Source organism: Erpetoichthys calabaricus, chromosome 9 (genome assembly GCF_900747795.2).
Source record: "Erpetoichthys calabaricus chromosome 9, fErpCal1.3, whole genome shotgun sequence".
Taxonomy (NCBI): Eukaryota; Metazoa; Chordata; class Cladistia; order Polypteriformes; family Polypteridae; genus Erpetoichthys; species Erpetoichthys calabaricus.
In genome coordinates, this window is record NC_041402.2 from 120,255,069 (window position 1) to 120,282,722 (window position 27,654).

Here is a 27,654-nt window from a genome sequence, read left to right on the forward strand (position 1 = left end):
TGAGGAAGTCCGCAACCTTGAAATGGATTGAGAAGATTCTAGAATCTACCTATTGAACTTGGTCAATTTATGGCTACAGTGCTTGCACAACCCTTGAATGTACCTGAATGTTATGCCATGTGTACATTTTCTAACTTGTCTGAACTGCTTTTTCCAGAATAGTGTTGAAAGTGGTGAAAAGGCTGCCCAGGCAGGATCAGGTGCAGTGCTAGAAGGGATACCACATCATCAGAGGCTTCATATTGAGCTGCCAATCTAGGTTAAAAGACATGAGGGAAAAAATATGTGTAGAATATAAATATAATCCCCAAGTGTGTTTAGTTTACTCTGGATTCTCTAAACTTGGTTCCCATCTAAAGCTGGTTACTTCCATGCACCAGATATTTCCAGGATTAGTTCTTGTGTCCTGTAACTGATGAATCAGGAAGTCAAGTTCTTAATTGTCTAACATGTTTATATGAGATAAACTTTAATGTAATGGGAATAGAATGTTTTAAATGATGTAAAAAAAGTGTATGGTTACTGGGTACCCAATACACTAACTGTTGCTATGTGTGTTGTCTTCATATAGATTATGCACTAGTTGAGAAACATATAGGCAATGCTGCAAATTTAGCATTGATTTGTTTAAATTACTTTTCTACCATGCATTCATTTAAACACATGATTTAATAAACTGAATACTTTTGACAAGAACAATTATATCTGCATTGAAATTCATATAGGAGTTTCTCAGTACTGTTTGTCTTTTCAGCTAAAGCTTATTGCTGCCTTTGCACTGCAGTTATAAGCACAATAGATTTCAGTTATCCTTTTTGTTTAGAAAAAATCAGAGTGCAGAACATCAAATAATTTATTTCCTAGTCTTTTCAGTTTCCTTTGTGCCTGTTAATAAGCACAACAGATGTGCAGATAAACTAATTTAAACAAGCCATCTGGACCAGGGGTCTTCAGTGGGAAAGCAGAAGAAATTACATTAGATAAAGGTTGCTGTTGAAGAGGTTGGATCAATGTGAAGAGAGCCATTCTCATTTTTGTACTAGTACATAATCCAGAATATCTTGAATGTAACTTGTGGTAAATACTGGTTTTAAGCAGAGGCTGCAAATTATACAGATTTCATGTGTACCTAAAGGGACAGCTCATTGTTTATTACCTCAGGTAGTAACAGGGGTCCATGTTGATACCCATATCATTTTTAAATTTGCTTCCATACATTTAATCCATTTCAGTATTGCAAGAAACAGAACTCATCCTATATAATTTAATAAGCTCAAGCTACCACTATTTGTTTCACACAGAATCTCAACCTTAAAAAAAACTTTTGTTTAAATACAAATGATATACATTACAAAGGCAGGGGCAAAGAGTAGATCCCTAGCCAATCCTGGACATGAAGGCAGAGCTGTGAGCAAGGCTTCAGCCTGTTCCTGATACTGTATGCTATTTTGAATAGTAGGAATAGAACACATGATGCTTGAGTGCACACGTCTGTATATATATATATATACTGTGTATATATATATATATATATATATATATATATATATATATATATATATATATATATATATATATATATACACACTTACTTTTATATATTATATATACACTTACTTTTAAGGTATGGAAAGTGATTATCATTGGATCTGCCGTGTACCAGGGGACAAGTTTGACAATCATCAGAAAAGCAGTGAAATAACAGATTATGAGCTACTTACCTGGAGAGAGAAACGTTAGTCAGCTTCGATCAAAGTTTGCGCTGTCACCTGAATGACTAATTCTTTTTTATAATAAATTGTCCTCATGCAGCTAACCTCCTGCCAACCATTTAGTGATTTATACTTCCCCACCTGCTATTTATATCTCTTTGGCCTCCTTACCATTCATGAAAAATTCTATTTTAAAAAAGGAAATGTCAAGCAATATATGGCATATAATTATACAAGTTGGAAAGCCCACAGAATAGGAGTGTTCCAGTTTTGTAAAAAAATAAATCCATAATCAACATTAAAAGCCTAAAATATTTTTTATGTAAAACAAACAGGGAGATTCTATGCAATAATTCTAATCTGGACCCTTGAGCTCCTTTGCACTGCTACTCCTACTTAAGCCAGCCCTGGTCACTGATGCTTCACTCTGTCCTTTGAGTGAACAAGGGCAAGCGACCTTAAATGTAAAGACAAGTCCTTCATTTGGTCCCACACTACATTTGCAGACATAGGTCTAGGCTTTTTAGACAAATGTGCTATATTCAGTTTTCATTGTAAAAGAAGTATTCATACATAAATGCATATCTCCTTTTTGACAATATTATTCTTGTGCCATTCCACCTACAGGTTCTGCTGGGTTTTTGCAATATATGGTTTTGCTTAGTTTTTACAAAAGAATACAAATTAGCTCTGCCAACTCACAACTGCATTGGCTTGGTTTTTGAGTATTGGTCCATTTAGGGAGACTCTGTGGAGACAGCATGTTCCCTGTGTAGCTTCCTTCATACTCTTTGTTGAGCTCATCCTTCATTTTGAATGGAATGTTGATGTATATAGTGATAACCGAATGGCCATGACTTTGCCAATACTGGCAGACAAGCCATCATCACCACTGATCAGTGTCAGTGTAGCATGAAGACTTTACTGTGAATTTTATGAGCTGGGTGGCTGTTGTCCAATTGGCCAATTTATACAAATTGCGAAGGTCGTCAATTAGCACACTGCTGTTAATGAATGCAAGCTGTGTTTATGTTGTATCCTCACAGGTTACCGATTGTCAGACCACTTAATCGGAGGCAGCAGACAATGGTGTCCCAAGTTGAAGGTGACTGTGCATTTTAAGACCAGTATAAATATGGTCCACATTTCTCAATTGTTTATCAGAGAGTAAAATACAGGACCCTTACAGGCAGATTATAATAGGAGTAAAAAAGATTCAAGCTTACACCACTTATTTGAATGGACTTCCTTTGAAGAATAGCAGTCTTGTCAAGTTTTAGAACCTACCTTTTGTTCTGTGCTTATGAGAATAGTTCTGTTTCTCTGCAATCCTGTAATGTGAGTTCAGAATTTAGTCTCTCCTAAACCCAGATTAACACTGAGGAAGCCAGGGTAAATGAAAAAAGGGTGATTTATTTACAAAAATAAGCACAAAGTGGTCAGAGAACAGAGAAAGGGTAAAGATGATATGAACTAATAAGAAAGAAATCCCAAAGTCCCTCTGGGCCCACCTAGGCAAGCCAAAAGGACCCCATTTAACCCATATAGTGTGACAGATTCACTGATCAACAAAAAAACACAAATACACTCTTTCATTACCTACCTCACCTTTTGCTTGAACTGCTCTGGCCTCTCTTTGACCCACCACTTCAACACTTGCCTCCCACTACACAACTGACCCCAAGCTCATCCAGGTAGTGGCCAGAGGAGCCTTTTAACCCTTCTTCTGATCTTCTGAGTGAACTGCATGGACTACTTCAGGGACAATGTATGTCCTTGGGAATTCTTGGGGATTTTCTCCTAGATCTTTCTCCGGCAGGACCTAATATTCTGAATCCCTACATATTTTAAGAGTACCTGGCAACTGTGCAGAGGTAGAATGAACAATATGTATAACATGGGACTTTGGATAACCTTGCCATCAGTCAGTATGAGAGACAAGTATGTAGCCCCCCCTTTAACATTCCTCACAGTTCTTTTTCATATTCAATCATCCCCTAAACTGTTACTTCCAGGTTTTCTTTCATTATTTAGAGACTTACCATCCATATTACTAATCGAGAATGGTAAACCGGAAGGCACGGACGCAGGTACACAGCGATGGACCCAGGAGACATAGTGCGCAGGCGCTTACAGCGCGCGTCTCATAAACCGCAAGCGAAGTCTGATCCACCGCGAACGAAGGAGTCACGGCTCAAAAACGAAAGAGCTCAACTAACGTAAATAAGACATGAAGCAAAAACGCGGCCATAGCTAACGACTAACGACACAGCCACACAGAAAAGAGGATTCTGCACTGCACCCCAGAGTCAAACGGAATACACTACGGAGTCCGCAAAGGTCCACAAAGATAGTATGGAAGGCGCGAGAAAGTACGAAAGGCACAGGCGCCTACAACGCGCTTCTGAACTAAACGTCCACACTACACAGCATGGTCCGGGTAATGAGAATAAACAAACTCTCCGTATTAAACGTACGGCATCCTCACACGTCCAAACCATATAGCATATGTGAATCACATTACAGTGATGCATTATTAACAGTACAACCACAGAAAACACTCCGTATTAACAGTAAGTGCAATTATCCATATTACTAACGGTAGACAACGGAGAACTAATGGAGTCACGGTCACGGCTCCAAAACGATCCAGCTCACCTAACGGAGTTACAAAAACGAGCCCGCATGGATAAACAAAATAAACGTAGGCGCCTACAGCGCGCGTCTGAAACCGTGGAAGCAAAACTGTCTCGGCTCCAAAACCAAACAGCTCGACTAACGGAGCTACAAAAACGAGCCCACATGGACAAATACATTGAACGTAGGCGCCTACAACGCGCGTCTGAATCTGCGGAAGCAAAGCAGGCATGGGTTCAAAACGAAAGACCACAACTGACGGAGATACAAAAACAAGCCCGCCTGGATAAAATCAATGAACGCAGGCACCTACAACGCGCGTCTGAAATGCCCCAAGCAAAGCAGGCACGGCTTCAAAAAGAAAGAGCTTGACTGACGGGGCTACAAAAATGAGCCCACCTGGATAAAAACAATGTACACAGGCGCCTACAACGCGCTTCTCAAACAACGCAACCAAAGGAGTCACGGCTCCAAAACGAAACATCTCAACTAACGGACATACAGAAACGAGCCCGCCTGAATACTGTTAATGAACGCAGGCACCTACAACGCGCCTCTCAAACAGCAGAGGCAATAGATAAAAGGCAAAGAAAGGAACGACAAACAGCCGCTAAACAATTCCTCCAATTAGCTGACAACGCATTCTGTAATGAGTCCACTATTAATGAACATTCATTAGGATTAATGAATATCATTTGCTGTCATTGTCATTCACTTAACTTCCCTGAAGAAACAACTGGCAATACAACTAATGAGTTTACACGTTGTTGTCAAAAGGGTCAGGTTAGACTGCCTCCTTTAGATGAATATCCTGAACATCTACGGAAGCTTCTAACTAACAATGTACCCGAAAGTAAAAACTTTATGGACTGCATTAGATCCTACAATAGTTCATTTGCTTTTGCATCTACCGGGGTAAATATCAGGCCACCAGCTGGCAATGGCCCATACTGCTTTCATGTATGTGGACAAATATTACATCGGATTGGAACAGTGCACCCTGAGCCAAATCACGAACATGAATATGCACAGATCTACGTGTTAGATCCAGATGACACAATCTATCAACGAATGAACCTTCCTGAAAACAAGCAATGCACAGAGCTGATAATGACAAACGTCGCTGAAGTCATATAGTTCGTCGTTCATCTGACATTAAAGTTATAGATACTCCATACCAAGAAAAACTCATTCAAGGACAACACACCATCTTTACTACAAATGTTCTGTATAAAGAAATATTCCAATAAAACTTTCTAATGTGCCTTGCTATGGGTTCTTTACTTCCTTTGTTCATCATCTACACCTTTACACTCCAATATATCTCATACATACATCAATGTATTTCGGGTTACCCAACACCAGGGGTTGGCGAGCGAAGCGAGCAGGGGGCGGAGCCCCCTAGTTTCTCCTGTTTGGTAGTTATACTGTACCATAATGAATACACTTGGTGCCAGCTCTGATTTCCATTTGAGGTGGCTACAGATAAGTTGTAATTCCATCCTTTATCATATCTAACTTTGTAGCGTGGTTTTGTTTTTTTTGTTAAATGATCTGTAGCCTGGTTTTGTTTTTTTTTTTGTTAAATGATCTGAAAAATAAATATAAATTTGAATACACATATAGCCAAAAGGGCCCTGATAATCTGAAATAAGCAAATGCAAGGATTGCATTTTCTCCAAACTATAATAATTTCCTCAAGTATTCAGCCTCTAGTCCTCATCATCACCTACTCTCAGAAGCCCATTCCCCCACAGCTTCCTAAACTGTGTCATCTTTTCTTGTTGCTCTCCTTAACCCTTCCAAACACTTTTCTTTCTCTTCACACTTCTATTCTGTACAAATTAATCCCTCTCTCAAGCTACACTCTCTGGGATGTGTTCTCCCACTTACGTGAACTCTAGCACGCCCCCACACCCTCTTAGTAAGTGCCATGCCAACCACCTCCCACACACAATTACTGTAAAGAGACAGGGCAGATGTATGCCATGGAGGTATGAAACACACATACAGTATGTTACAGTACAGTAGTTGCATACAGTAGTTGCTGGTGTAGCGGCAAATATGCAATGGAAAAGAACATTCATACACATCTGTATATGGCATTTATCTCAGTTTGGGATTAACAAAAGTATTTTTGTTAGAAAGATTCAAGATATTGAAGAGTAGCAACTGAAACCAAACATCAGAAATCATCAAGACAGCAGGAGTCCTCACTTGTGTGGAGGAGACGGTATTCACTCGAATCAAAATGAGCCAGTATTTCTGGTGAGTTCAGCTGTGTATCAGCTTCTGAAGCTAAAAGCTTCTTTTTTAAGCCAATTTTTTGGATGTAGGCTGCAAGAGAACATAAGGATTTTAAGGAAATCACTCAGCTCGTTTGGATTGCTGTATTAGAAAACAAGGCTGTACGTGGGAGATGGTGTGTGGGTCTTGAGAACAGTAAGAAAAACAATAAAATTAAGAGGAGAGATACACATTTTTTACATTCAGCATGTATGGAAATAAATTATGTTGCCAGGTCTATTTCTGTAAATGAGTGAAGAATTTGAATTTGTATTACTCTAAAAATTCAGAATTGCACTAATACTTGCAGGCCATTTCATTAAGTTTCTTTATTTCTTTAAATTTGAAAGATGGCTTTTTTAGGTTTAAAAAATTTGAGAGCCTTCTGAATTTGCCTTAATTTTTGTCATGAATCTGTTTGCTCATTTTTGTGGATTGTACTAAAAATTTCAGAAAGGGTGAAAACACACTTATTTGAAAAAAAAAACCAATGATGAATCTGTTGCTGAGTTAGGCTGTTAATATTCCTAACAATCCCTCAAAAAGCAAATCCCAATTCATTTGCAATTTCAGAATGTTATGATAACAGGTAAACAAAAGTAGACATTTGCAGGACTCACATATTAGATCACCTTTGTATCTTCATTATGTTCTATAGCCATTGGGCACATTAGGCAGAAAGTAGACTACTCTTTTATGAGAAAAATTCCTATTGAGCTACTGGTGACATGCAGAAGGTCATTCTTGACCATATAAAATACTCATTGTAAGCATCAGTTAATAAAATAGAACATTCTCTTAAATGTAATCCCCATTGGCAGGGTCTTTGAGTATGATGAAGTTAGAGTGTGTTCTGTGGTCACCTAGATACTAATTCATAGAAAATGGAAAACGTCAGATGGTCACTACTGAAGGACCTCTATGAGGGTTTATTAGTTAATTCTGTAAAGTCAATTTCCTGATTACGTGCTGCTTTTCATGACAAATTCTTGCCACTTATCTGATTGGCTTGGACACTCTTCCCAAGAACACTCCCTGTTACGGTCCCTAGTACAATTACGTGCTTTCACACTTCCTGAATTTTTCATCAGAAGTGGCCACCAACACTTAAAGCATGTTCTAGTTATACAGCAACACTGCCAGGGATGTGCAACACAGCACTGAAAACTGAGAAATAAAAATATAAAAAGGGCTATCCATGTTCTCAATCACTAGCTGGAAAAAAGGCACTGCAATCACTGTGTTTAAAGAGATGAAGGGTCATTCATCCATTCATTCATGTATGTATGTATATATGTATGTATGTATCCCCCTTATTTATTGCCTTCAGAATACCCTACAATGCACAATACTAAGTTTATATCGTAACAAGTAGAGACCATCACAGTAACTCCTTTTAATGCAACGAAAACAAAAGGTCAAAAAAGAAAAATTTAGAAATTTGAAAACCTGTCTTCAAAATTCCCAGTTTGGGAGGCCCTTCAGATGTCAAGATCCATCTCCTGCTGATGCAGGTTTTCTATTGAATGCTGATGTCCATTCTGATGATTCTTTAAATAATTTGTGGGGCTGAACCTTGAGGCCAGAACCAGGAGTAACATGAGTATTTCTCCTGGGAGTCATTTTCTGTGTTGAGGACAGAAGTGGAGAAGGAGTTAACAACTGAGCCACCCTTCACTCTGATTTTGAAAATTTGTACTTTGGCAAAGCCTTGAGGACACTCCTTAGCCACGTTTGTCTGACACTATTTAACAGTTATGTTCAGTTGTCCTTACTGCGATCAAGCAACACAGAGCAGAAGTGGAACAGAGTTAATCTGAGGTAACTGTTTACAGCACTGATATAACCAGTGTTAGCACCAGTTCGGTGTGTTCAGCTTCTTTCAAAACAAAATCGACCTTTTTGCTTTCTCATATACGGAGTATAGGCGAAATATTGTAATCGTCCAAAAATTCAACCTAAGATTTTGATGAATCTTGACGTTTTAGATCTCCCTGAGTCCTATTTACTTTCTTGTAAGGAAAGTATTGTACTCGTCCAAAAATTCAATTTTGAAATTTTGATGAAATATCGACATTTTAGACATCCCTGAGTCTGAAAATACCATTTTTGGAATTATGTCTGTGTGTCTGTGTGTGTGTGTGTGTTACACTTTCACTTATGTCAACCAAATTTTGCATACGATTATTAGTTACAAAACATAGATTTCTATCAACTTTTGAGCTACTTCCGCTAACTGAAAATTGACCTTTTTTATTCATGAACCTGCAGAGTCTGATTTATTCAACTTTACCTTTACAATAATTGTTCAATATATTATTAATTTGATTTGAAAATATAATCATTGTCTTGCAGTTTACTCCTCAAATATCCATCCCCATATCTGAGTATACGAGAAAGTCTAGGGGAGACCACTCCCGATTTTTTCATGAGGTGATATTATTTTTTTCTAATTTTAATTTAAATGTCATTTTCATCATTGTATAACAGGCGGATTATAATTCTTGTACCGGAGCAAGATGTATCAGCTGTCAGATTTAGGAAATATTGTTGTTCCACATTTTTTACTTTATTAGTTTATTATTGCTATTATTTTTGTAGGGACATTTACTTTTACTTTGTATATTTTTCATTTATTGTGTCTGTTTGCTACACGATAACTTAATTATAATTTTTTCAAATTATGACTTTTTTTCACTTCAGCTTCAGTTTTATCCCATGAACATAACTGCTGAATTTACCTTTTTTTAGTTCTTCTGTTAAGTGTATGTTCAAGCACCCAAATAATGTGAGAACAAGGATGACCACGAGATAGTTTCAGGATATCATGAAAGCCAAAACATCTTGAATTCAGAGGGCAAATCAAAATGTAGAGTTGTAGACAAAACCTGATTCAGAAACATGAAATGCCACCTCAACAGGTCTCTTGTAGTTCACTAATCTATTTAAGATCTTTGTCTTCTTTGACAAAGTTTTTTCCACCAAGAGATATCAAATTGTGCGATCCACACATTCATAGCAGAAGGGTTTGTATTGTCATCTGCAGCTGTGACCAAGTTACATGACAGTAAATAAAGTGGCATTGTAAAAATATAGAAAACAAGATGGCAAAACAAATCAATATGATCAAAATGAAACTTAAAACTAATAGAACAGAATTCTCCAAAATAAAAGACCCTTGAAAGGTGCAAAAAGTCCCACCTCTAGGGATTTCACCCACAAAGCACAAAGATCATTAGGGAATACTAAATAATAAATAAACACAATAAAATGTGTAGAGGCAGGTGAGTAAGACACTATATAGTAAAATATATAGAATAAACATAAAAATCTTGCTTTATAATAAACAAAGAAAGCACAGAAAAGGAACATAAACATGAGCTGGGAAACAAACCCTGGCCATAACATAACAGGTTTCATGTTTATTAATGGTTTCATTTATTTCAAATGATAAATAGGTACTGGTAGTACATGAACAAGAATGGATTTTGTTTTAAAAAAAAGGATAAAAGACATTTGTAAGACTTCATTGTTAATCTTTCCTATTGACTAAATTGCGATTGTTTGTCATTTCCTTCTGTCCAAAATTGAAGTTTCCGCTTGGATGCACAATATTACCTGGTTCTGTCTTTTCTTTGACATTGTGACACAGTGACGTGTTAACCAAACCCACATGTTCATGGAGTCAGGGAGTGCATTCAGATTTGTTGAAAGATGAGATTCCAAGTAAACAGAATCAAGGCAGAGGTCTTCATTTGTTGCTCAGGATCTGGGAAATTGGTTGTCACTGAAGAAGTGGTGTTTATGATACATGACAATGAAGAGATTTTAAAAGAAATGAAACACACAGGTTTGTATAGAAAAACTATTTCAGTATATGTTTGATATTTTTAGGAAACCTTGCACTCTGATTTGTTTTACAGTTTATGATTTTTTTACAGTTTATGATTTGTATTATAGGTTATTCTGTTTTCTAAATCTTACCTATTCCTGGTTTATTTAATTTCAAGCAAAGAGATGTAATACGGAAGCAAATGCGGACCATTACATTTTTTATTTCTGAAAGGAAAAGGCTCACTAATACATTCGGATTTAAAATTTGTATTTAGGGATCTGTAGAAAATGAATGTTGTTTCATTTAGTAGGGGAGGTTTTAAGGTTCATTTCAATGAAAAAGTTGTGCATCTAATTCTCAGCTAAATCAATGTGTATGCAGCAGAAATAGCTGTGCACCTGTGCTGGCATGAAATAAATTTGATCTTGGGGTCAATAAATCAATCTGTTACTCTTTATATATTACATCTTCCTGTTTTTTAATCTTTGTATTTCAATAACAAAGCATATTTTAGACTCACTATATATTGTAGAAGGAGAAAAGCAATAGCTATAATAAGAAGTTTTTGCTTATTGTGAGAAAAGACTCTTCTCTTAGTGAATCCTCTGTTTTTCAGCCTTTTTAATATATTTTCTTTATCCAGAATATGCCTTTTGCATTGTAATAAAATGAGCACACTGCCTCATCTTTTACCATAGTGCATTAAATAAACTGCTTTCCCTCATGCGTCTGGTGCAAATATGGCTTTTCACTCTACATCTCTCAGTTCTTTGCAGTTGATCACCTCTTACCTGGGCAGACATTAAGTTTGATTCCTCTTTTTCCTTTCTAAAGCCTGGCTCTGAACTTTAAATATGCTAGAAAAATACTGTAACCACAAGGGTGTGCCAGAGAGCTCCAAGCCACAGACAGCAATATACCACATATTATGTGAATAAAATAAAGGGTATCTGTTCACTCAAGTACCTTTAAACAAAAGCCTCTTTCCAGTAATAATCATAATCACAATAAGTCAATACAATTCTTCCTTCTTCACTGAGTGTTGCCCACTGCCACCAACTCTAACTCATTGATATGAGGCATTGGGCTGTCTTTATACCATACCCGGGAGTGCTTCCGGTGTCATGTCATATCCTGTAGGAAACACTTATACGCCATAGGAAAAGTAGGATGGTCCTCCCCTGACAGCACCCCCTCTCAATCCCAAGGAACCCACACAGGGCTGTGCTGCCATAGTTTATCTCCCAAGCACCTCTGCAGGTGTCCCGAATGGGTTCCCATATGAAGAACACCACCACCTGGTGTATGGGGGATGGAACCACTCCAAATCCTTGGCTTTTCTCCATCCGTCTGCTGCACTATACTGGCCAGGTACAAATGTATTTCCTTGTCCCTCCAGACAGGTTGCTTGTGTCATCACACTGGCATCCTAACTAGGTAATGGCTTCTTTCCCATCTGATCTGGAATGCCCATTCTCCTACAATACACATTTTCTTAGTCCAGCCAACCACTTGGTATGAGTCCATCCCTATGTGGACAAGGAGCCTTTCCAGCTAAGGCCTTTGGTCCATTACATTAACACATCATCCATCATACCTGTACTCTTATTATACATGAAGATATACAGAGTAGCATCTATATGTTCAGTGGTTTAAAAGCAGGTGCAAGTCACAAGGCTTGACAAGATATTAAGGTCACATATGGAATGACTGGCCTGAGGTTTGAACCCAGTCTACAGAAAGTGTAAGGCAGAACATTAGCTACTGTGTTAGCCATATAGCCAACCAAGGTGTTGTAGTTCAGACCATCTGAAAGAGATACAAATAGCAAGTAGAATGACATTCCATCAAGGGCTGAATTTTGTCATTGACCAGTATTCATTTAAAAAGGCTCTGGACCCTGGCAACCCTGTATATAAGCAGATAAAAACAGTAAATGCACGGAGGATTAAACTAGTAGTAGTAGTAGTAGTAGTAGTAGTAGTGTTACACGTGCAGAGTACAGTGAAATGCTTACTTGGAAGTCCAACCAGCATACAATATCTTCAACACACCAACCAGCATACAATATCTTCAACACACCACTACTTTCCAGCGCCATGACAAACAAGGATGTATTAAAACACATAACTTCATTTAAATTATTAGAAAACGCAACCAGCTTACATGATGCACTCTTTCCCCTGTTGCCATACTACTTGTTCAGTTATGCTCCACTTCAAAAAAATAGGTACTGTATTATTTTCAACTTTGAAACTTTTATTCTGTTTCAATTGTGTCTTTTTTTGTTTTTGATTTTGTGCACATTTTTTAGTTTTCTCCTGCTCCCTTGTCTGCTCTTTGTTTATGTTTATTGCTACTTTTGTCTTATTGCCCTGGTTCTTTTTTCTATAGTTTGTTTCTGAGACATTAGCTATCCAACTCCTGCTTTGTGTCATTTGATTCCCCATCTGGTTCTTCTTTATCTGGTTTATGCTTTTTTGATATTCTTTGTTTTTGGTTTCTCTGTTTTTGACTCTTGTTTTAAGGATTTTGTACTTTGAATTGTGAACTTTGTGTTTTTTTTATTTTAATTTTGTGATTTTTGAATTTTAATTTTTTTTATTTTGATTTTAGATATATTGTTTAATTTGTCATTGCATTTAGAAATTGTACAATAAATAAAGTAAAATTAATTTAGGTTTTGTATTTTTGTGCTATATGTTTTGGTTGTTCCCCACTCTGCATCTGATAATTTATGCCTAAGGCCTTTATCTTAACTTTTTTTAGACCTTAATCACATATTCCAATAGGGTTTTGATAGATGATAGTCTTCAAATTATTTTACCTTGGGAAGCAGGTGCCTAACGGCATCTGTCACAATCTTTGACATTCTCAGATGAGAGAGATGTGTATGTTGCACTATTTCTGAGCTGAATTAGACAGTGTTTTGTGGATATTCATCCTGAACTTAGATAAATTGCTTAGTTTCACTTGCCAACCCCCGGGCCTGCGCTACACGCTAGCCTCTTTACAGTTCTGCTGCTCACATATGGGGATGTGGATGTACAATTTAAACAGATTTTTATTTTCATGGAAATTGTTACATATGCATCAACGCAAAGTATAACTGCCCATGATTGAATTTTGTTTCTTTCTCTCTATTAAAAAAAAGACTTTTTTGAATGTTTGGCTCTGTGTGTTCCAACTACAGAGGGATCACACTCCTCAGCCTCCCTGGAAAAGTCTATTCGGGGGTTCTAGAGAGGAGGGTCCGTCGGATAGTCGAACCTCGGATTCAGGAGGAACAGTGTGGTTTTTGTCCTGGTCGTGGAACAGTGGACCAGCTCTACACCCTTAGCAGGGTCCTGGAGGGTGCATGGGAGTTCGCCCAACCAGTCTACATGTGTTTTGTGGACTTGGAAAAGGCATTCGACCATGTCCCTCGGGGAATCCTGTGGGGGGTGCTCCGAGAGTATGGGGTACCGGACCCCCTGATAAGAGCTGTTCGGTCCCTGTACGATCGGTGTCAGAGCTTGGTCCTCATTGCCGGCAGTAAGTCGAACCCGTTTCCAGTGAGAGTTGGACTCCACCAGAGCTGCCCTTTGTCACCGATTCTGTTCATAACTTCTATGGACAGAATTTCTAGGCGCAGCCAGGGTGTTGAGGGGGTCCGGCTTGGTGGACTCAGGATTGGGTCACTGCTTTTTGCAGATGATGTTGTCCTGTTTGCTTCATCAGGCCGTGATCTTCAGCTCTCTCTGGATCGGTTCGCAGCTGAGTGTGAAGCGGCTGGGATGGGAATCAGCACCTCCAAATCCGAGACCATGGTCCTCAGCCGGAAAAGGGTGGAGTGCCCTCTCAGGGTTGGGAGCGAGATCCTGCCCCAAGTGGAGGAGTTCAAGTATCTCGGGGTCTTGTTCACGAGTGAGGGAAGAATGGAGCGTGAGATCGACAGGCGGATCGGTGTGGCATCCGCAGTGATGCGGGCTCTGCATTGGTCTGTCGTGGTGAAAAAGGAGCTGAGCCATAAGGCAAAGCTCTCAATTTACCAGTCGATCTATGTTCCTACCCTCACCTATGGTCATGAGCTATGGGTAGTGACCGAAAGAACGAGATCGCGAATACAAGCGGCTGAAATGAGTTTTCTCCGCAGGGTGTCTGGGCTCTCCTTTAAAGATAGGGTGAGAAGCTCAATCATCCGGGAGGGGCTCAGAGTAGAGCCGCTGCTCCTCCGCATCGAGAGCAGTCAGATGAGGTGGCTCGGGCATCTGATCAGGATGCCTCCTGGACGCCTCCCTGGTGAGGTGTTCCGGGCACGTCCAACCGGGAGGAGGCCCCGGGGAAGACCCAGGACATGCTGGAGGGACTATGTCTCCCGGCTGGCCTAGGAACGCCTTGGGATTCCCCCGGAAGAGCTAGAAGAAGTGGCCGGGGAGAGGAAAGTCTGGGCATCTCTGCTCAAGCTGCTGCCCCCGCGACCCGACCACGGATAAGCAGAAGAGGATGGATGGATGGATGGCTCTGAGATTTGTCTTTGCAAGAGCTATTCTAACAGGAAACTTAATGTTTTAGTACAAATGGCATATCAAGATCTCATTTGTTGTCTAGTGTTATCCACAGAAGATGTACTATATTACCTTTCTTGGATACATCATTTTTTCTCCAGTAATTCCTGCGTTTGAAGACTGGACGTTGTTAACAGTTGTAGATATTCTTTGAGATGTTGTAAGTTGTTGTTTTCATCTTCCGCATGATCACCACCAACTGTTTCAGCATAGTCTATTGATACGCATTTAACTAATTTGCTGTGTAACTGATCGTCATTTTTGCTGTTAATTCGTTTGACTTTCTTGTTTCTCGGTGCTAGAGGACCGTGGTCTTATCTGAAAATGTTTGAGAGGAGGGCGTGACTTGAAAAAATCTCAAGGCAAAAGTCTATTCTCGCGGGACTTGAAAAAAACTCTCTTCCAAAAAGTCTCGTCTCCAAAAAGTCTAGTCACATCGAAGAATTTTTTTATATAATAGAGAGAAAAGATTAATTTCTCAAAATGCTCTGATAACAATGAGCCTCAGAAGACTTAAAAAACCAACAGGTGTCAAAAACAAAAATCCAAAAAACGCAGTCAAATATGGTGCATAAAGGGTTAAAAAAATCCACAGAATCAGCAATAAACGATAATCACAATCACAGGAGAATGCACAAAACCACAAAGCACATTCAATAAATTGCAAGGGGCTACATATTTCCGCAGCATTTAAAGGTTTGAGGGCAGTCCTTTGATAGAAATAGACAGGTGGTGCTGCCTATTCAGGAACCACCCTTTAATTAAATTGTTAAAATATGGACATAATGGCTTTTGGTCATGTTTTATGTTGTGTAACAATAATGCTGAAAGTAAAAACAAATTGTTGTGCATTAACCAGTATTGGCAGGAATGCCGGATTACTAAAAAGTGTAAAGATCATGTAAGGGTAATGAGATCAGTGGGTAATAGTCCTGTGTGCTAATTGATGATAACAGGGAGGTCTTTCAGGTATTAGATGACTTCCTGCTACTCATTCAGATGGGCCTTTCTATAAGAGTTGGAGATCAGAACAGCAAAGAAACCTGAGGAAGCTAGAGTGAGCTGTTTGAGGCCAGTTCCAGAAATTCACGAGTTTGCTTGTGAAGTTACAAATAGTTGGGGCATTTACAGTTCAGGCAGTACATAGATGGCAATTAAAACCTCCACCTAAGAAGTACAGAGTCACCTATTAGGAGGAAGAGAAGTCAATGTGGTTCAAAAGAGAAAAAAGAACAGTAAGAAACAACAGTTTACATATAAAAGACTGAAGTAAGTAAGTGGATAAGCCTTCCTATAATGTATGGTGTTAGGCTTTATGCTTCTTTATTTTGTAAGTATTGCTGGCTTTGTTACTCCACCTGTTTTTATTTATCCTAATGTATCCTAATTTCCATACTAATTTATTCTAATATATTTTAAAGACGTGGGTGTGAGAGACGGAGGAATGGAATTAGCCACTTTGTGCCGGAGTAGTGGTATGTGGCCTTAAAAACAACTATTGGCTTCTTTTGTGGCTGCTTCCACCATACCTTCATGCACTCCCAGCTGCTTTATCCCTTTGTCTGCACAGTTTGGCTCCGCATCATTCAGATCACCTGGCGTCCGAAGTAACCCATCTGCCACACTATGCCTCAGATTTGTGAGCTGAGCCAAGGTCAAGGTTCACATCCTGCTTCAGGGCTGATGGGCTTTAGCAGCTAGGACATGCAATAAAGGGGCTCTGTAAGTGCTGTGCTTGCGCCCCTCCCATATGTTGCTTATGGGCTGGTTTTACAGCCAGCTTCTCCACATATTCCCACCCCCTCAGATAATCTGTGGCCACCTAAGGAGCATATACCTCTCTTAGGTCTGGAACCAGGGGCAGTACAGTTTTTCATTTCATCTGAGATCCTTGGTTTATTCTGGGTTTGAGTCTGTCTCAGTGGCACATGCAATGGTCACAACTGTATTAGCAGAGTTCAAGAACATATATTTGGCCAAGAGCCTACGCCAGCATCACTAGAGCACCAGTCTGTAACAATGCATACTTGTACGTTTGCATTTAGTTTTGTATAACATCATCACTCCTCTGCATATCTGTTGGTATTCCAGTGGTGTGGTGTAGTTCTGCATCAAATAATACTATAAACTGGTTAAACTTCACCTCTGGAAGAAAGGGAACTTATAAAATCTTGAGTGATCAGGGGCTATGGTCAGTGTGGAGCTGGTGCAGAAAAATATTTGGCATCCAAGACAGCACAAAATACTCGTCCCTCATCTAAGTGAGCACTGGTGTGTTAAACATGTGACTCTGTGAGGTCTGTGTCTGTTTCTTGTTTACTTTGTTATGATGCTTGCCATGAAAGCAGCTATATACAGTAATATAAAAGTTAACTGATGAAATGTCTGGAATGTCATTCAAAAATTGACCAGATGTTTGTAAATGTGAAACAAGTCCCAAAGCTGGATCACTTTAATGGCTTTTTTCAGTTGTGAAGAAGCAAACAAGATCATATGGCTTTTGTTAAAGGGTGAATCAGTCTAGTGGTAAACAGTTTAGCTTGAAGAATATTATTCTACTAACCTGACACACAGAGTTACAATTTCTTCTGTTGCATTGCCAATATATGCAGTTGAAAAAGAGAAATGTCAACTGCTTTACTGTAAACTCACAGTATCATTGTGTAAGCTTTTCACAATGATGAAGGGCTTAACTTCAGATAAATGAAATTGAACTGGGACAAATCATTCGTAAAATTGAACTGGGACAAATCATTCGTAAATACCTGGAGGGCACCCTGGATTTCTTAAAGCTACTAGTCATATTTAAAATTGCTAAATGACAGGCTAATAACATTAAGTTTTGTATAATTTATTTTTGCTTTATAGGTCTGTCTATGAGTTTAACTGCTTCTCAGAAACACTTTATTGAAAAACCAGATAAACAGCTTGAACATATTCACTGACTGCAATAATACTGTGTTTTGCATATCAGATACTTCTATTTTAGACTCACCTCTCATACCATCTGGAATCTCCTTGGGAGAAAGACACCCTGTTCTGTCTGAATTCTGAGAATGAGTCATCATCCATCAGCTCTGAGCCATTAGTTTCCTGAAGATCTGGGCTGTTTGATGAACGAGGCAGTAAAAGATACTGTATATTCCATATAATTTGTTGCCCTGTTGCTGCATGTTTCATGTTTTCTTCAATGTTCCTTGGTGAGACACCTTGTTTGGGAACTGGGGTGTATAATAGAATGGGCATTTGTAAAAGCCAATTGAGGATCTTATGTTGCTTTGCCTAATGTTGATTGCTTAATAGGAGGATGTAGAACATGGCCTGTTCATGCTAAAGTAATAAAGGTAAACAATAACCAATGAAAAATGCATGAATATGGGCAAAATTAGGTTAAAGGTCTTGGCACCAGATTGACAAGACTGACTCATAGACAAGGCACAAGGCAAAACAGTTTGTTGGGATACAAGAGTAAAAAGCTTTGAAACATCGGGAAAAAACTTCAGGAAAAAATATCTGGAGGTAAAGCATGGCACAGAATTAAGAGAGAGGAGAGAGCAAGGACCAAACTGAACACAAACAAACCTCAGGTGGGGTGAACAGACATACAAGGTTAAAGCTCCACTTCATGGTGTCCTAAAACGTTGATAAAGATACACAGAATTCCCTGATTTGCATTTTCAAAGTTTTTAGTACAAGAGGGGACTAGCCAAGAATCAGAATTTGATGCTGATAAGCGAGGTAGTAATAATAACATTTAAAAAGGTAGAACTGTATTCAAAACAATTGGATGTTTGCCCACTATGTAAATTGAGTAATAAATGTGTTTTATTGGTGGAATTCGTAGAAAATTATTATTACTGTTGTGAACAGCATTTTTTTGTATATTTTTTTTGTATGTTCCCGAGAAGTAAATTTGGAAAACTAAACATCTGCTCTAGAGTTTATTAGCCAAAGGAATTTGAATCTGGCATTTGTTTTACATTAGAATTAGCCATATTCCACCACTTAAATTTCTCATAGACACTAGAGTGACTGTGTCGACAGTTGCTACTGAATGTAGATCTAGCCTGGAACGTTCCGGAGTGTGCTGCATGTTACATCGCCATTAGGGTTGGTGCATGCATTTCTGGATCATCCAAGATTTAAGATAACTGTTTGTGTTGGTGTGCAGTTCTTGCCTATCAAAATTCTTAATTCTGAAAAAGAATTTTGCTTTTGATTGTTTGGTTAGTGAACTGGACTTGATGACAGATCGGTTTGACTTTCTTTTTAAAGAGTCTGTGCAATAGCTATCATGCCACAGAAACCTTTTGTTCATTGCTACTTCACAAGTCTGAACCTACTTAATCAGTCTCCATAAGATGTAACTTAGCCATGGCATGTGAGAGAATTGAGTCTTGACATTTAAATCTGACCTGCAGTTGCTTACATAATCATTCTCTTTTGATCTGGATCTAACATTGCAGGGGGACACCACAGTGGCACACACATGATGCATTTTTATCACTGCAACCCCAAAGGATATGTGAGAGGATCACCATCTGATATCTTTCTAGTGTAACAATCACCTGAAATGGCATATAGCTATAGTCAACAATTTTCCAGACCCATCATTGCATCAACCGAGTTGCTGTTTTTCTCATAAAAAATAAACCTTCTCCATCCACCATAAACCTCCATCTTAAACCTCATGTGAACACAAAATGATCAACATCACAAGGCACAGCCGTGAGAAAGTATCACGCAAGGGTGATGACAGTTAAGGCTGTCATAGAGAAGTTGTAATTTGATTGAATTTACATTTCACCTTGTGCAACAAGTTTGTGTTCTTGTTATTTTTGCTAATAGGTCTTGTAAAGATTAAGCCAATCTGCAGGATTCCATGTAAAGGTCATATTTGAAAAAGATAATTTCCAAGAAAGAAAAATGGTAGAATAAATAATTTGAAGGCTTTAATTACTTTGTGGTCTTGCTCAGTGGACCTAGCTAATGGCCAGGTGGCATTGGAAAGCTAATCAGATGTCTTTATTTTAAATCAAAGTACATCTTGAATCTGTGTTGGTGTTACCTCAAAGTTGTTATTTATTTTCACAGGTCCTTCTAAAGCACAAGATATGAAATATATTTAATAGGTGCTGAACTCTCCATCCCCTAGTGCCTACTGCAAAAGGATTACTCCTCCTTACCACTGTCACCAACCACTTACTTACAGTTGTCCCTTTCCATATTACTATTTGTAAACACATGTGTTTAAGTGTACTTAGGTATGAATTTAACAAATTTAAACTTTGAAGAAATATTGAGGGCCCTTTGAAGAACTGGTGCTACCTCCTTTGTTGTTATCTCCTTTTGTCACTGGTGGTGCTGACCACTTCAACAGTCTATTATTGAATGGATGAATGAATGAAATATGCATGGCTTGTATTACACTTCGAAATGTTTTCTTGAATGCTTTGGCAAAGTGCCTTGTAAAACTGTACTTTGTTAAAGGCTCCATATAAAGTAGAGAGTCATTGATTGATTTGCTGGTGTAATGGCAATAGTTCAGTACAATGAAATAAAATGAGAAAAACATACTCAAGATTGTCTCAAAAAGACCCATTCATGAATTGCTGAGTTTCACTAGCTTAGGCCTTCTGTGACCCTACAGAAGCCAAAGGTTCATTCAGTAAAGTATATCTGTAGGTCATGTGGTTTAACTGGTGCTTACCAGTATACATGGAGACGGATGTAGGAGCAGACACTTTTCTGCTGTGACTGATCACCAAGTGGCAAAAGCCTTCAGTTCAGGAAACCCATAATGAATTAGGCGTGTCAAATGTGCGTTGCTTTTCTTATTTTCCAGCAACAGACAGATTACTTGGATCTTCAGTATTTCACAGGCATATAACCACTGTGTGCACACTTTGCAGAATAATTTAAGCTACTTTTAGGGGGAGAGGAAAGGTTTGGAGCATGTGCTGAAAGCTACTTTTACAGGCTGTGTAAAGAGACAAGTTTGAGATGAGCCTGTGATTCTGCTGTTTCAGAGTAATGTATACAGCACAGCAATTTGCAGTCATTCCCTTCAATTTAACAAGATGTTTGTCCCTCACTATTCACTGTAACTATGTAGTCTCATTTTATAGTTCATGACTAATGTGCCTCAGTTTTATATAGATGCTTACATCTTGAAAGTTGATCTTGGAATAGTTTATGGAATGAAAACCATATATAATCTAACATGTAGATCAACAAACTTTAATTGAATGTGGCCTGGATGCGAATATTCATGGGTCATTCCATATCAAATCAACCAACGGACCAGTGTCCTGTTGGAGGCTATGTTGGATGCACGTGTGATGAAAAATGTTGGATTGGTGTGGTTCGTGACAAGAGTAAAGTGGAATCAGACATCCTGATATGTTTCATGCATCCAAACTATCCTGCACAGTCTTTCCATTGGACACCTAGAGGTGAAATTTGTTGGATGCCATTACAGCGTGTCTTTCCACTGCTTAGTGTAACAACAATGGTGAGTGGGAGGTAGTACCATGTTGATCACAAAGATGCCCTACACTCTGCACTTTGAAACAAAAATGAAATGGGTCAAATTCCTGCTGCTACAATAGCAAGATGTTAACATTTCATTATAACTAGTGTTGTATTTAATGATAAATCAAACAGCTGTTGTTCATGTATTGTGCTTAATGTGCCTTTGATGATTTATTTTTTTCAATTAATCCTATAACCTATAGGTAGTGATGAAGAACTTAATTATTATCATTACTGAGAAATGGTGATTTAAACCAATGTTTAGACTGGAAAATAAAAATGAAAGATTCACATAAGAAAAGTAAGGCTTGTTTTTTGAGAAAGAAGGAACATAATAATAATATTACATTTTATTTATATAGCACCTTTCCCATGCTCAGATACATGATAAGATACATGAAAAAAAAAATGTCTGGACATTCCCACAGTGCATTAAGCTGGTTTGAAAATTACACCCAAAATTATTTTTTCACATTTGACAGGTCTGCTAGTCAAATAATGATGCAGTTTCTTGTTTGTTTATAACCTTTGGAAAAGCCCTGTGTAGGTATCTAAACATTGAAAATTTTTCAGCAGACTGTATCAGTTAGAAGTATTTATAAACACGAAAAAGCCAAAGATGCAAAATATTTTGTCTATTTTTGAAGGTCTGCTTTTACCAAGTGGTGTCATCTGGACTAAACCTTTTGATTTTGTTATGTACTAAACCTATAAAGTTACCAGTATGCAAAATTTGAGCCTGCTAGGTAGTTTAGTTCTTGAGATATGGTCTTGTGAAACTGATGAAAAAGTAAAGCTGTGTCAAATTTGACACCTCTCTCCCTCGCAAAATTGGCTGTATCTTGGAAAGTATTGATCTTACATCTAAATATTTTTACAGAGTGTCTCCTGGATAACATGGGTACACCTGGTATTTTTTTCAGAATTTTTTGAGACAGAAGTGTGTGGGATTTCTGGAAAATTGTTTGATTTGATTTGAGACAAGGGAAGGAAGCAGAAAGTATTAGGAATGCATCTGCTTGGTTGGCCTTGGAATGAAGGTCTTGCTTGAATCCTTCTCTGTAAGCCCTGCTGTATGTTTCACTCATCAAAAATGACTGTCAGTTTAATAGCAATCACATTGCACATCACTCATTCAAAATATGGAACCAATGTAGGAAATATTTTAAAACAGAGACATTGTTCTCTGCTGCTCCATTACAGGATAATTTCATATGCCAACCTTTTTTTAACTTATACAGTTTTAATTTATGGAAGTCATTAGATATCTTGATCTTTACATATCATTATATTGACATTGTGTTTCCAACCTTTGATCAACTCTGCATTGAATATGTATTTCCCTCAATACACATTTTTCTATTTACAGGTTAGAAACTTTATTACAAGGAGACTGTTCCACTTCCCTAATTTTCCATCACTATCCATGATTAATACACTTTAACAAATAATTAGGAGAGTATTGGTAGTATTTCTAGATTTCATCAATTAATATCAGGGGGTGCGATATTAGTTAGTAGTGTTGGGAAAAGGACCTTTCTACCAATATCACAGGCAGTAAGTGAATTTCCATTTCTCACACTTTTCATCAATCTAGGTGAAACAAGCCATAATTCATCTTTATCCTGTATATTTTACACATATTTCTAGGTTAAAATTATCCACAGTATATCAGGAACTGGACTCTAAATGTCAGATAGTGTTGGATTTACAATTATACCTTATCCTTTTATGGCAGTGTTTGGAGTAATGCCAGATGGAATTAAACTATCTAGCGATAAACTTATGGTAATTTTCCTGTACTACACTGGCTGATTTTGCTAAGTGGAAGAACCGTAATACTCCATCTACAACACAATGGGCAAATGCCGTTATGTCATTCAAACTAAACAAAAAATCGGTAAGAATTTTTTAGTGTTATTCTGTTTAACTTCTGGGGCTTTACGTGTAAACAGTTTGTAGGCACAAAAATGTTGCATACGCCCGTTTCCTCGCACACTTTGCGATGTATAAAAACTAAACTTGGCGTAAAGCCACGCACAATTTTATGGTTGCCCCCTAATTTGCGTACACACGTTTCTGCTCAGTTTTGCAAACTGGTGGCACCCAGTGTCAAAGCAGTGCCACTGTTTCTGTGTCATTTACCTTCCTTTTGCATAATTGTATCAATAACATGGGATTTATCAAATGCACCAAAATTAATTGCATATCGTTTACAAGTTTTATTCACTTGATTGTAATCATTCTGTAACAATATAATGGTGCATGGAATGGCTAGACTATTCCAACTACCATAGCTGCTTTAGCGTTGTTAGAAGACATTGCAAACGGAAGAATTATAAGAGTGTGTATTTATAGATGATGGTGATGACTGGCTTCTAAGTCAATTTAGATTTCCAACAGCTATCCTCTTGGAGCTGTGTGCTGAACTGGCGCTGCCTTTACAAAGGCAGACTTTGAGGAATTGTGCTCTACATGCTCCTTTGCAAGTTCTGTCCACTTTCAAGTTTTTAACCACAGGAGCTTTTCAACATGAACTTGCTTCATAAACATCACCAAGTTGCACCATGCCTGCTGTATAGGATGGTATTATCCACTTGTTATCCAGATATAAAAGATTTCCTTACATTGTAGTTGAACTGGCAAACATCAAAGCTCAATTCACAGCAACGTCCAGTTTCCCAAATGTAATTGCTGTTATTGCAACGGCACTGGACTAGTTACATCAGCCAATGATGAATCACCAAAAGAATGAGCTGACATTACATCATACATACCTGGAGAAGCTATCAAAACGGCAGCACCTTACTGTCGTGGGTGCTTTTTCCAGCTAGTGTGGCAAAAGGCAAGCAGTTCTTTTAAGATAGTGAGTTACCTCAAATAGTTTTATAAAGAGAAGAGAATTGATCTGTTGTGTTGCTTGGCGCCGATGTTACACAATAAAGGCGCCTTCAGAGAATGAATTTGCTTATGTACTCTATTAATGTGCTGCTCTATAGTCCACAGAAAGTGTGTGGCATTGTGCAGGCATGTAGTGTCCTGCACAATATGCCACACAATTGTTGCTCACCCATACCTGAAGAGATGTGGTATGATGAAACTCACCCTGAAAAATCAGACAGCGTTACAACTTCGTTTGAATGTAATTTTCAGAATGTAAAAACAGTTATAAATGCAGCATTTATTTTTTAACCAATTCATTTAAATTGTGGTCAATATCATATATTACATCCCATATATTCCTTAGTTCATGGGCCACATTTCTTACAGCATCCACTATTGCATTTTGTGACTCCAAAGCAGTGTCCATCAGCACACAGCCACATGGTCACCCAATGATTTCTGAGGCAGAGGTGTGTGTAGCCAGTGTCTGAAGATGTGCTGGTAACAGCCACACCATCACCGCATGGAGTCATGTCATCAGGATGGGAGGTCAACGTTTGTAATATTGTCTGAAACAGAATAAACAGACGGTGGGCTGCAACTCACCTTTTCACATCAACTTTGATATCTGAATGCTTGTTATTTCAGGAGCTGTGCGACTTTCTGAACTTGAACTATCAAGTGTCTCTGCCATGCTGTATCACTCCATAACTTCCTTTTCTCGCTTATACCAAATTCTTGTTTTTTCCACGTGATTTTTCCATTGTCTTTTAATAAACACCAAACTTAAGGTGATATTTATATTGATTTGCATGTTAAAATATAGAGAATTCTGGGAGGAGTCGGGGTGGGGCTGTAGATTCGTACACGTGCGTTAATTTCAAGTTCATTGGGATTTATAAAGGGGAAGTGTGTGGAACTTGGCATACACACAGTATTATGCTTCTGGATTTTTTTTGTGCATACACACATTTCTGTTTTTGTCCATACACCATGTTTTACTGTGAATTCTACACACAACATTATACATGAGGCCCCTGGTGACTTAATTAATATGAGGATGTATCATATAATGGACTTTTGGTATCAAATGCCAATTCATACAGAGTTAAGAGTGGGCTTCAAGTGTTGATTTTCATTAATGTTTGTTATCTTTTATTCATAGATTTCATTGGTTGTATTTGTGTCTGTTTTACTGTCTTTTCTCATATAGCAGTGTGTGTGTTATATTAAAAAAATACAAATGAAACAGTAAACTAGCAGTAAATAATGGCCTTGTGTCATTTTTGTCTTCACAGGTACTTATCAGGGCCAGTGGGTTGGAGGAATGCGCCATGGCTATGGTGTCCGGCAGAGTGTCCCTTACGGAATGGCTGCTGTCATCCGCTCGCCTCTGCGCACATCTATAAATTCCCTCCGCAGTGAACACAGCAACGGGACTGTCCTGCACCCTGACGCCACGGGTGCCTTGGCAGCAAGCAGCCCAGCTGTGTCCCGAGGTGGTTTTGTCCTCACCATGCACAGTGATGCGGAGATTCTGAAAAACAAGAAGAAGGGAATCTTCCGGAGATCTTTCCTCAGTGGTCTAAAATTGCGCAAATCAGAATCCAAAAGTTCCTTGGCCAGTCAGAGGAGCAAGCAAAGCTCTTTCCGCAGTGAAGCTGGCATGAGTACAGTCAGCTCTGCTGCTAGTGACATCAACTCTACCATCAGCCTTGGAGAGGGGGAAGCTGACCTCTCGGTCATTGAGGATGACATTGATGCCACCACAACAGAGACCTACATGGGAGAGTGGAAGAATGACAAACGCTGTGGCTTTGGGGTCAGCTGTCGTTCTGATGGTTTAAAGTATGAGGGGGAGTGGTTAAGCAACAAGAGGCATGGCTATGGATGCACCACATTTCCTGATGGCACAAAAGAGGAAGGGAAATACAAACAGAACATTCTGGTGAGCGGCAAACGGAAGAATCTTATCCCTCTGCGGGCAAGCAAGATCCGGGAAAAAGTTGACCGAGCTGTAGAGGCAGCAGAGAGGGCCTCTGAGATTGCTAAGCAGAAAGCGGAAATTGCACTCTCCAGGTAAAAACATGAAAAATTATGAATGTTGTTATACTTTCTGTGTACTGTTATAGGTCTTGACGGCTGTCAGACCTCTATATTGACCTATAAAGTAGATGCTTCACAGACCTTTCTACTCATGAACTCTTTCCTCCAAGATGAAAGTCATATGTCAAATCTTGCAAAGGTTTAGTTTAATATCAAAAATGAAAAAAGAGTGAGGTGATATTAATGGATGTTGACAACGCTTAATCCATCAATACATTTCTTGAAATTGCTTATTCTATAAGGAGCTAGAGATTATCCTAGCTACATCAGATACAAGAAAGAAAACAAAATACAATGAGATGTACACATTCTTGTACACACCTAAACTGGACCAGTTCACAAACAATATATTGATTTGGTTAATTCTTCCAAGACAATTTACACTTTATAGTACTAATACTCTGCAGTGGGTTGGCACCCTGCCCAGGATTGGTTCCCTGCCTTGTGCCCTGTGTTGGCTGGGATTGGCTACAGCAGACCCCTGTGACCCTGTGTTCGGATTCAGCGGGTTGGAAAATGGATGGATGGATGGATAGTACTAATAATGGCTAATTTTCTGAATCTAGTTCTAACTTATTCTATTTAGGACTGACAGCATTAGGCACAAGATCAGAGTCAATTCTGGATGTGATGTCAGTCCAATGTATGGCATATCCAGTCCGAAAGAGCAAATTTAAAGATGCCAGTTAATTTCAACCACATCTTTGGGATGAGGAAGAAAACCCTAGCAGTCATAGAAGCCCTCAGTGGATGCCAGAAGAACATGCAAACTTCACCCAGATAGTGGGCTGCACTTGGATTTAAACTCAATACTCATGCTGTTAAAAGGGCAGTTAATACTAATTACAACTAAGCAAAGATACCCAGACATCCCTTTTCCCTACCATCTCCTCCAACACTTCTGGCATGATACAGAGGAATTCCCAGGTCAAGGCCAAGTTGTAATCTTTTCAGTGTATCCTTGATCTGCTCCGAGGTCTCCTGGTTGGATATGTCTGGAACATGTCCCAGGGAGGCATCCTAATCAGATGCCTGAACTACTTCTACTGCCTCCTTTAGATTCAGAGTAGCAACAGCTCCACTTTGAGCTCCACACAAATGTCTGTGCAACTCA

At 38.7% G+C, this 27,654-nt stretch overlaps 1 protein-coding gene across 1 annotated transcript in view; it reads left to right on the forward strand.

Moving 5' to 3' along the window:
* The window catches only part of jph3b (junctophilin 3b), a 426,338-nt gene that overhangs the window by 99,651 nt on the left and 299,033 nt on the right, over positions 1-27,654 (forward strand). The window contains exon 2 of the mRNA XM_028810112.2: positions 25,733-26,513. Coding sequence (XP_028665945.1) covers positions 25,733-26,513 — 781 coding nt within the window. The remainder of the gene's footprint in view (positions 1-25,732; positions 26,514-27,654) is intronic.